Raw genomic sequence first — 11,078 nt, 5'->3', positions numbered from 1 at the left:
AAAGTGTTGCCCCCCCCCCCGACGATACAAATTTCAGGGGGGGCATTCTGGGGTTGGCAACACACCCCAGGCTGTACCCTGAAGACAGCTGTCTGCTGCCCCGTCTCTGCCCACGTGTGGATGTTCTGCTTGTCTCTTCCCTGTGAGGTCCAAACCTCCCTGTGATGCAATTCGAGAAATTTACCAGAACTGTGAAATCCTGCGATTAGAACAAGTGATTGCTTAAGGGCACAAGTCACAGCACTAACGTCCTGAGACAAGTGTCATAATCTTCTTTAACGGCATTATGTTCATTGTGGCTTATTTATTTTTTCAGATCTTCAGAAATTCTAGAGTCTTTAAGAAGGCCTGTTTTGACAAGTCTATTCTTGGCAGGATTGAGGTTTGATTCCAAAGGGGCCAAAATTCCATTCCAAGGAAATCTAGCTAATATTGTACATATGGAGTTTCAGTGCACAGATAGAGACTTAAAGAATATGTGGTGAGTTTATTTAAAAAGCAAACCCACACGATGAGGGTAGAGCCCTGGGGGGTGGGGGGCAAAGTGAAGGGTGGTCTGGGAAGCCACAGACTTTCAAGGAGGAAGTGGGAAACAGAGTCAAAGCCCACAAGTGGGTCGAAAGGCTGACGTGTCTGTTAGGTTGATCCCAGGTGACACGGGGGAGAACGGTTTCAGGGTGCGTGGGGGGCAGGTTCCCTGGAGGAAGTGTCACAGCTAGTGCCCATGAGCGTCGTGGAGAACGAAGGAGCGTCAGCCGCCTGAGGGAGGAAGGCTCCTGCTCATACACCTGCTCGTCATCGCTGAAAATCCTAGCTAAGAATCAGCGAGTAATAAGAAGAAATGTACAAGATGAGAAGTGGAATCTTTCAAAGTGGGCATGTCCATAAAAGACCAGGAAAAGTCATTCTTTTACGGAGAATGAAACACCCCACCCATGGCCTCTCTCCTGGGTCAGACGCCCTCACATTCTACGTCCATGCTGAAGAGGTCACGATGGACTGGGTGGCGCAGTGGAGAGAGGAGTTGCGCACATGATGTTGCAGAAACATTCACGATCCCCTCCATCCATCAATGACTGAAAAACCGAAAGCAATTAATTAAGAGTTCCCTGTTCTATCTGCACAGGGAAGTCCACTGTTTCGCAAGAGGATGTTGAGCTGTTAAAGAAAAACCAAGCCCTAAGTGTTAGACTAAGGGAAGGATGAAGGAAGAGCTACTTGCATTTCTGTTCGGGGGAGGTGATAGAACAAAAGAACACAAAACCCAGCAAAACCCCAAACCAACAACTGTACAAAGGCTTCTTAGCAGATCGAGTAATTAAGTTGCAGATTGATACCCAAATTCTGAGGGCAAAGTGTGTGGGGAGGACCCTTCTCTTAAGTTCAGTGGTGCGTGTGAGATTTCACTGTAGAGACACTGGGGTCCCGGGAGGTGGGGGCAGGGCTGCTGGAGGAGCTTTGCTGAGGACCCCGTGCCATGGCAATGGCACAGTCGGGGGGCGGGGGGCTTCCACGTCCTCCGAGCTCTGGGGGTCTCAGTGCCCATCACTCTGCAAAGAAGCTAGAGAGGTGTGGCCTAGGGCAGGGTTTGCTGAGCACACCCTGCCCAGCTTTTGAGCAAAGGAAGGGGATTCCTACTGCGCTCAGTGAGGCTCTGGGCCTGGTGGGGAGAGGCCAAGGAGGCTGGGGAGATTAGCCAGGGTGCTGCCGAGAGCAGGGACCCCAAGCCTGAGGGGCTCAGACTCAGGTGCAGGGCTGGGCCCCACCCAGAGTTCCTGACTGCATACGTGTGGGGAGTGGGGCCAGAGAATTTTGGGTGCTGGCTGGCCTGGCTCAAGGAAAACCATCCCTGAGAGCGGGTTCTCAGGACTGAATAGGGCTGCAAGGAATGGCCAGATGCTAAGGACCCCAAGTCTTAGCAGAAAGCTGGCGAGGCGTCCTAGCTTAGGAGGGCCCCAGAGACACCATGGGTCCAGGGAGGAAAGGGGCGTCCACTCTGGGAGGCCAAGGCGGCGAGGGGCCAGACAACCCACACTTCCACCCACTGGGAAGCAGGGCAGGGACTTGACTGCCCCAGGCCCCACAGCAGCGCCGGTCTCTCCCCCTCCTTTCTTGTCCCTCGAAGCCCTTCAAAGTCCTCCCCACAGACACACGTCCTTCACGACAAGGTCCCGGACCTGAGGGGACACAGGAACCTGTCACAGCATGTCGACGCCTAGCCCCGTGAGGAATGCTGCATGCAAGAGATGGGGCAGCCCGCCACGGGGTCTCCCGTGCCCCGCAGCCTCCAGCCCCACCCGCCAGAGCCTGGCCTGCCTTGATCTCCGACCTCCAGGACTGCGGAGAAATAATAAATGTCTGTCGTTTAAGCCGACCAGCAGCCAGAGCAGAGGAATACACCAGGGATAACATGTCACCATCCTTGTCCCAAGGATGTTTGGGGGAAAGAAGCATAAAGACCGGTGTCCATCACAAGACAGAGAAGGGTGTCTGAGAGATGCTTGAAGCAGGGTTAGGACAGAACCGATGGCCCACACTTTGGGGGTCCACCTATGGAATCACCCAGCTTTGGATGGAACTGAGCTAAGGGTAGAAAGAACGGATGCTCGGGAAGACAACAGCAAGGAGGCTGCTGAGGGGCCGATCCCTGACCAGCCATGTGATTCGTGGCTGCCCCAGGTGGGTGTGACTAAGGGCCCGAGCTGGCAGGTGCTGCAGAGGCCAGGCGGCCGGGGGGGAAGACAGCCAGATGCGGCAGCGGGCAGGGGCTGTACTCCCCTGCCCGCACTGCGGGGCACCGCGCAGTTTTCATTTTGGAAGATGCTCTTTTTATGAGAAATCTACCATTTTTGAAGTTTGTATTGACTTTGTTTCCATTTCTGCAAAATTCCTTAAATTTATTTTGAGGTTTTGGGATGGCTTTTATGATAAACAGAAAATGGGCTGATGGAAGTCAAATCAAGTGAAGATATGATATATTTTGAAATCTAAGAAGAAATGGACGTGGCGGACTGTTGATCTACAATAGCAGCCTATATGCTAGTAGTTACATCATTGCAGCTTTGGATATTTTGTTTCTCTGTTTTTAAGCAGGGAAAGGAGTTTTCATATGTTCTCACCTCTGCCCCCAAATCTGTGTGTAGATTTAGGCCGCACAGTCTTTCTGTGAATGTGGTTTGCCCAGCAGCCCTGTAGAGGGTCCCGAGGTGCCGATACCCCAGACCTGAAGGGATGAGGTGCACGCCTCCTGGCAGGTGCATACCTCCTGGCAGGTGCACGCATGGCAGCATAGCTGAGAATCCAGCCCTGGGTCATCAACTGACTCCAGAGAAGGGAAGAGGTTGCCGGGAATTCTAAGAGGAAGAAGAACAAACTCAGCGTGGCGGGGCGGGGGGGGGGTGTCTGAAATTGAAATATAAACCCGACTCGAAAAACACCCACAATTTCCTGTCCTAGCTGGGGCAAGGTTGTTGTCCCCAAGGGCCTGATTCATCTTACTGAGTGCTGGTGGTGCTGGCTGAGGGGATGCTGATCGAATTGCGGGGGGCACCAGGAGGGAATAAGGGAACTCACACCTACTGAGCACCCCTGCGTAGAGGATCACTTGCCCACAACACTGAGAGGGGCAGTGTCATCTACATTTGGTAGCTGATGAAACAGAGGACACCACCATTAGGAACACTTGCCCAGAGTCGTTCAGTTAAAACATGGCCAACCGGGGTTCCAAATTCAGTTCTCTTGAGACCTTTCCATATACTTAGCTGACACCAGGCCTTCAGCAGTCAATTGACGGGATCACAATGGATATTGAAATGCCCAGAAACTATGCTGGAAAAGTTGGTAGATTTGGTTACATACAAATAAAAAATATTTGCACATTAAAAAAAAAAAAATCCCTGGGGCGCCTTGTTGGCTCAGCGGGCTGAGGATCTGACTTGATTTCGGGTCAGCTCCTGATCTCAGGATCCGGAGCCCCACGTGGGGCTCTGCACTGACTGGGTAGTTTGCTTGGGATTCCCCCTCCCTCTCTCTCTGCCCCTCCCCACCATGGGTGCATGGGCATACTCTCTCTTTCTTAAAAGCAAAAACAAACAAACAAAAAACTTTTTAAAAATCACCATAAACAAGGTTGACATAGTTGAGTAAACAAGTATATAAAAGCTTTTAAATGTTCTATATCATAGAAATTTATTTACAGGTTTATGATTTAAGTTTTATATTTACATGTTTGAAATTTATTTACATGATACATATGACTCCCAATTTATTATTTTGAAGAATGTCAAATCTATAGTAGCACCATAATTTAAAAATGTTCAAAAAAATATTCACAGTTTTTTTCAATGTTTCTTTTTTTTCTTTTTACTTATTTATTTATTTATTTATTTGAGAGAGAGAGTGAGAGAGAGCATGAGCAGGGAGGAGAGGGAGAAGCAGGCTCCCTGCTGAACAAGGAGCCTGCCTGGGTTCCATCCCAGGACCCTGAGACCATGACCTGAGCCGAAGGCAGAGGCTTAACTGACGGAGCCACCCAGGCGCCCCAACCAGTAGATTTGTTAAATAAAGATTTTGACTTTACTGATGGTCAGAGAAACACAGATGGATATGAGACCTATTTCTGCCTACTCCATTGGTGAGGACGAAGCTTTATCTCCTGGTGTCGGGAGGGTGTTGGATAGGCGGGGCAAGTATTCAGCACGTGCACTGCTACTCTTCTCCACAGTGTCCCTTGTGTCCCTTGCAGACGTCACTACCCTCACTCTATCTGTCCGCTGAGCCCCAGTGAGATTATCATTTAGATTTGGCACGTAGCTGAAGGCTTATTTGCCCCCCAGGAGAATACTGAAATTCAGTATTAATGGAAGTATACAATGACGTAATATTTGTGGCATTGAGGCATTTTGAACAGTATCGGTTCAGTTTGTTACATGTGAGCGGCAGAAATTGCTGGCTGTCCCCCCTCCCCACCCTTCCACCTTCTGTTCCTAATTAGAGAATTTTTACCTGGGTACACGAGGACTCCGAGTAAAGACTACATTTCCCAGCCTTCCTTGCAGTTGGGTGTATGGCCATGTGACTAACCTCTGACCAATGGGATGTAAGCAAAAGTGTCCTGTGTCAGCCATTGGACAGTCGGCCCGCCCCTCCTCACTCTGCGGCTTGGAACGTGGGTGTGACGGCCGGAGCGCCGGTGGGAGGAGGAGGGTGCGGGTCGCCCCCGGGCGGGCAGAGCTGCGAGCTGGAAGCGGCCCTGCGGATTTTGTAGAGCAGACTGCCAGGCCGGCCCCAGACGGGCTACCTCAGAAGTTCTTTTGTGAGAGGGATACATGTCCCTTTTAAACTCCACTTATTCGGGGCTTTCTGTGCCGTCCGCGGGGACCCAGTCCTACGTGGCCCAAAGTGGATCTGCTCGACCTGGCTGCAGCGACGTCCTCTGTCTCGGGCGTGACGGCGCCGCCCCGCGTCCGCCCCAGACAGGAGCCGCGTTTCCGCTGCCGGGGGTTCGCTCAGCGAACACCCTATATAACCACCGATTGTGTCCTGAAGTAGATGTGGTCTTGTGCATGCGAACGACAGAGAAAGAAACCAGTATCTTATGGATGTGAATGTTGGGGTCCGTGCCCGGCTGGCGTGGGCCGAGGGCAGGACCTCAAGCCTAGACGCCTCCTCGGCGCGGCCAGCCGCGGGCCCGGGAAGCTGGGGGCTCACGCTGCGCCCTGGCTGCGCTTGTAAGACAGCGAGCCGTCCCAGGACAGCAGCAGCAGCGCCCCCGAGCGCGCTCCGGGTACCCGGCCTGTGGCCGCGCTGGCGTCAGCAGCAGCAGCGCCCCCGAGCGCGCTCCGGGTACCCGGCCTGTGGCCGCGCAGGCGTCAGCAGCAGCAGCGCCCCCGAGCGCGCTCCGGGTACCCGGCCTGTGGCCGCGCAGGCGTCAGCAGCAGCAGCAGCAGCAGCGCCCCCGAGCGCGCTCCGGGTACCCGGCCTGTGGCCGCGCAGGCGTCAGCAGCAGCAGCGCCCCCGAGCGCGCTCCGGGTACCCGGCCTGTGGCCGCGCAGGCGTCAGCAGCAGCAGCGCCCCCGAGCGCGCTCCGGGTACCCGGCCTGTGGCCGCGCTGGCGTCAGCAGCAGCAGCGCCCCCGAGCGCGCTCCGGGTACCCGGCCTGTGGCCGCGCAGGCGTCAGCAGCAGCAGCGCCCCCGAGCGCGCTCCGGGTACCCGGCCTGTGGCCGCGCAGGCGTCAGCAGCAGCAGCGCCCCCGAGCGCGCTCCGGGTACCCGGCCTGTGGCCGCGCAGGCGTCAGCAGCAGCAGCGCCCCCGAGCGCGCTCCGGGTACCCGGCCTGTGGCCGCGCAGGCGTCAGCAGCAGCAGCGCCCCCGAGCGCGCTCCGGGTACCCGGCCTGTGGCCGCGCAGGCGTCAGCAGCAGCAGCGCCCCCGAGCGCGCTCCGGGTACCCGGCCTGTGGCCGCGCAGGCGTCAGCAGCAGCAGCGCCCCCGAGCGCGCTCCGGGTACCCGGCCTGTGGCCGCGCTGGCGTCAGGGAGCCCTGCTCCAGAGAGGGCTGCTGTCAGCCCGGGGCTGGTAAAGATGGACGTGGCACCCCATCTTTCCGCAGGCTTGTGCTCCGCTCCCCTCTCTAACCCTCCCCCTTCCCCTTTTATCCCACACCCGATCCCGCAAATCCTGTAGGTTCCACCTTCAAAATACACCCAGACTGCGCACAACTTTGAACACGCCTCCGGGACCGCGCTAATCCCAACCAGACTCTCTGAAGTCTCTGCAGCTGCCGTGGCCGCCTCAACACAGCGGGCAGGTGACCTTGTGTGAGGACAGCTCCTGTCTCTCCTCCCCTCGGAACCCTCCGCTACCCTGCTGTCTCATTCAGAGTATAAGCCACCGCCCTTACGATGACCTCTAGGCCCCAGTGCCCTTCCCTGCCCCACCCACCCGCCTCCTCACAGACCTTAGGTCTAGCTCACCTTCTCCCTCCGGCTTCAGCTGCTCTGACCTCCTGCGGTCCATCAAGCTGACCAGGAGGGCTTCTGCCTCAGGGCCTTTGCATGCACTGCTCTCTGTGTGAACCTTCTTCCTACAGATACGTGTGTGTTCAACGCCTCACCTCCTAATGCTTACGAAAACTTTATCTTGAAGACATTCTGCTTAAAAAACGGGACCCCCTGCATCCACCCTCAGGCCTCATTCTCTGTATACCGTCCTGTTCTGTTTTTCTCCATCTAACATTTCATCACTGTCTAGGACACTATATATTTTGCTCGTTTATTCTGTTGGCTGCCTTTCTCATTGCTCTGTTCCTAGGTCAGGGCTTAGTGCTTAGTGCTTCACCTCCTACCCACTGAATGAATATATAATAGGCAGTGTTTGGTTTTGTTGTTTTGTTTTCCTTTGCTTTTTATTAAAAAGGAGGAAAGTACTTTAAAGGTAAAATTGTTCTACAACCAGGTGATGTGGAAAACAAAGGCAGAAGGAAATGCAGATAAAATTAAATGTCCTTATAACCTGTAGCCCATTGACAAATACTTGAGGCAGGTAGAGTGTAAGATTCCTCCAGGAAGCTCCCAACTGTCCTAATGTTAATGCCTTGCTAGAAGGAAAAAACACCCTTGGTTTGACAATAGCCAGGCCTCCTATATCCTGTGAGTCTTCTTTAGCTGATGAAAGTTCTTCTGGAAACTTCCTTATCTTTACTTACCCCAACCCCATAGTATATAATCAGTTGCTCCTCAGAATCTTGGGGCGGCCACTCTTTCTTTCTTTTAAAGATTTTATTTATTTATTTGAGAGAGAGAGAGAGAGAGAAACAGCATGAGAGGGGAAAGGGTCAGAGGGAGAAGCAGGCTCCCCGCTGAGCCGGGAGCCTGATGTGGGACTCGATCCCAGGACTCCGGGATCATGACCTGAGCCGAAGGCAGTCGCTTAACCAACTGAGCCACCCAGGCGCCCGCGGCCTCTCTTTCTGCCCATGGGTTCTGTCCCAAGCTTTAGTAAAACCACCATTCTGCCCCCAAGACGTCTCAAGAATTTTTTTTGGCCGTGGGCTCCGAACCCACCACCAACACTACTCCAAAAACTACATCAAAGGCACCTAGAAACACTCCCAAGGTACTTTGCAAACCCCGACGAAAGCAACCACAGTTTTTCCCTTATATTTTCATTGCAGAAAGTCCCAGAATTGCTCAGTTTCCATCTTTTTTAAAAGGAAGCTACATATTTTTCTTGGCCTTGGGAATGTTTCATCTAGCAACTGGAAAAAGGATTAGCCTGTTAGGCCAGTGGTTTAAATCCAGGCGGAATAAACATCGTCCTTGGCAGGTAAGTAGCTCCTTAAACAGACTCATCCCAACATCTGCCTCCTTCCTCCATATGGCCTCCTGAACAGGAATAAGGCAATTGAGAGTCTTAAGGCATTTTTTAGGAGTGGTTGAAATTTGATACGGAGACTTTCTCCTGGTTGAATTTAGTTGTTCAAAATGCTGGACAATTTAAATATTTTTACAGACTCGCTGAGTGAATTGTATGTGCCAGGCACTGGCCTAGGTGCTGGGACCTAGCAAACCTGCAGGTCCCTCCCCTGCAAACCTGCTCTGAGAGCAGCAGTTTTTCCAGGGGCGACAACATTAAGTTAATGAAATGTATTTAAATACACATGAACTGAGCACAGCTCGTGGCCTAGTTCCAGGAACTCGGGAGACACCGGAGAACAAAACCCAAAGACCCTCATGGGCTCAAAGCCCCAAGTTCAGTGAATGATGGGGGGAGCCAAGAAAGGCGTGTTGAGCTGGGTGGGATACAAACTTCGTTTAAAACATGCTCCCTGTCCCTAGGGAATTTTAAAATTACTTCAGGAGATAATGAAGTAACAGTGAATATAATGAGCTGGTTAGAAGTGCCAGGGCCTTAACTGCATGGGAGGGCTGGGAGGGTGAGGGACATTCACCAGAGGGGGCCTGGAGGAGGGGCCTGCCCACACGGCTGGGGGGCTAGGGGGCTGCCCAGGTGAGGCAAACCCAGAGGGTGTGGCATAGCTGGTCACCAGGTGTTTGCAGGACACAGCTTCTGGTCTCACCAGGATGTTGAACTCATCCATTCTTTCCTAACTCAAAGCTTTCTTTCCTTTTTTTTTTTTTAAAGAGAGAGAGCACAAGGGGAGGGGCAGAGTGAGAGGGAGAGACAGAATCTTAAGCAGACTCCATGTCCAGTGCAGAGCCCGACGCAGGGCTGGATCTCACGACCCTGAGATCATGACCTGAGCCAAAACCAAGAGTCAGACACCTAACCAGCTGAGCCACCCAGGCACCCTTGACTCAAAGCTTTCTTGAGCAACTGTTGTGTGCAAGATAGGCTTCACCAGGGCTCACTGGGGAGCACCACACAAAAAGTCCCTTCCTGATGATGTGGAAATGTTGGGGTCTGGAGCTGAGGGTCAAGAAGGAATTCTTGAGACGTCTTGGGTGCAAAAAGCTGGTTTTATTATAGCACAGAGACAGGACCCATGGGCAGAAAAGAGCTGCACTGGGATCGTGAGGAGCAACTGACTATAGACTTTGGAACTGGGGGAGGTAAAGACAAAGGAGTTTCCAAAAGGATTTTCATATGCTAAAGAAGACCCAGAATCCTGGAGGCCTGGGTATTATCAGACCAAATTGTTTTTCCCTTTTTCCCTCTAGCAAGACATTAACATTAAGATTGGGAGCTTCCTGGAGGAATCTTATACTCTGCCTGCCTCAAGTATTTGTCAATGGGCTGCAGGTTATAAGGAAGTTTAATTTTATCTACATTTCCTTTGTGCCTTTGTTCTCCACTTAGGGAGCTTGCATTCTGGAGAGGGAGGCTGCAGGGTTGGACGTGTGAATAAGCAATACAATATGAGATACCGGCAAGAAAACAAAGCAGGATGGGGCACCTGGGTGGCTCAGTCGTTAAGCGTTGGCCTTCGGCTCAGATCATGATCCTGGGGTCCTGCGGTCGAGCCCCACATCGGGCTCCCTGCTCCGCGGGAAGCCTGCTTCTCCCTCTCCCACTCCCCCTGCTTGTGTTCCCTCTCTCGCTGTGTCTCTCTCTGTCAAATAAAAACTTAAAGAAGGAAAAAAAAAAAAAAAAGAAAGCAAAGCAGGATAGGGCCCTAGAGGGGAGGGGGCGGGAGAACTCTGGAAAAACCGTGGGCAGGATGTGGGGGCAGATAATGCGCAGAGTGTGGACTGGCCAAGTGGGAAGACGGCAGGTGTCTGGACAGAGAAAGCAGGAGTTAGGAAAGGTCGGTGTGGCCGTGAGCTCCCACTCCTGGGCCTCACAGTGCGGGAGATGCTCCCACACCTCTGCCCCCCCCCCACCCCGTCTCTCTGCACCTGAGCGGACCATGTCCCACTCCCCTCCGACAGGGACCCGCCAGCGCACACAGCGATCTCAGCAAACCACCTACCGGGATTCAAACTAGAGCACCGAGGTCTGCCTCAGCAGTTTCTCTAAAATAAATACTAAAGCCCACACGCTGCACATTTTAGAAGCATTTCAAGGTTCACTCGAACAGGAAGGAGGAAAGATTTTGCTAGTAGGCATTGCTACTGAAAAAGACAAATTTTCACTCCAAAGTTTTAACCGGTCACAGCCGTCCACCTTTCAGGTATAAAACAGCATAAACGATTTCTTGCAGAAGTGAAGAACACAAAACAAAAGCGACACAGTCAGGCGCCTCCCCAGCTTTCTAATCATTAACGTGCTGAAAGGTTTGCACAGATGCCCCTTGAAGGTAAACTTCTTACAACGGCCTTGACCAGTGGCTACATTTGCGCACCCGCAGATAAGGGGATCCGCACGGCTGGGGTAGCGGCCGTGGGCTGGACGGGTGCGGGCCCCCCTCCTCCGGCGGTGCCGCGGGGCACGTGCGCGAGCTGCCCGAGCGAGCCTCCCGGCAGCGCACCGCCCACGCCGCCCGCAGGACCGAGTCCGCGGTCCCGCGCCGGAGCCAAGTGCAGCGGGGGCGCGGTCAAGGTGGGGGCGGGGCGGGGCCCCGGCGAGGCCGGGGGCGTCGGGAAGGGCGTGGGGCGGGGCCACGGGGCGTGGCCTGGGGG

General features: G+C 53.7%; 1 protein-coding gene and 1 long non-coding RNA gene across 2 annotated transcripts; one reads left to right on the top strand and one right to left on the bottom strand.

Moving 5' to 3' along the window:
* Positions 1–353: 353 nt before the first annotated feature.
* On the bottom strand, positions 354–4,112 carry LOC148164787 (uncharacterized). Its single transcript, XR_015767918.1, has 3 exons — positions 3,746–4,112; positions 3,120–3,353; positions 354–1,076 (listed from the first exon to the last, which is right to left on the bottom strand). It is a non-coding gene; the product is annotated as an uncharacterized LOC148164787 (long non-coding RNA).
* Positions 4,113–5,327: 1,215 nt separating this feature from the next.
* LOC148164786 (uncharacterized) lies at positions 5,328–10,967 on the top strand. The gene is made up of 3 exons (XM_088021984.1): positions 5,328–5,501; positions 5,661–8,322; positions 9,817–10,967. The coding sequence occupies exons 1-2, from the start codon at positions 5,328–5,330 to the stop codon at positions 6,630–6,632; spliced, it is 1,146 nt and encodes a 381-aa protein (XP_087878110.1). The 3' UTR covers positions 6,633–8,322; positions 9,817–10,967.
* The last annotated feature ends 111 nt before the right edge of the window (positions 10,968–11,078 follow it).

Source organism: Eumetopias jubatus, unplaced genomic scaffold, assembly GCF_037043125.1.
Source record: "Eumetopias jubatus isolate StellerSeaLion01/CBP00866 unplaced genomic scaffold, mEumJub1_p1.0 scaffold_3, whole genome shotgun sequence".
Taxonomy (NCBI): Eukaryota; Metazoa; Chordata; class Mammalia; order Carnivora; family Otariidae; genus Eumetopias; species Eumetopias jubatus.
Note: the sequence above shows the minus strand (reverse complement) of the source record. Positions and strands in the feature narration are given on the sequence as shown.

Bases quoted from the DNA above. Each gene is read 5' to 3' on its own strand.
- LOC148164786 (XM_088021984.1), top strand. From the start codon at position 5,328: ATGTCCCTTTTAAACTCCACTTATTCGGGGCTTTCTGTGCCGTCCGCG. The intron at 5,502-5,660 runs GTTCGCTCAGCG...CCTCAAGCCTAG, and splicing joins CCGCGTTTCCGCTGCCGGGG to ACGCCTCCTCGGCGCGGCCA.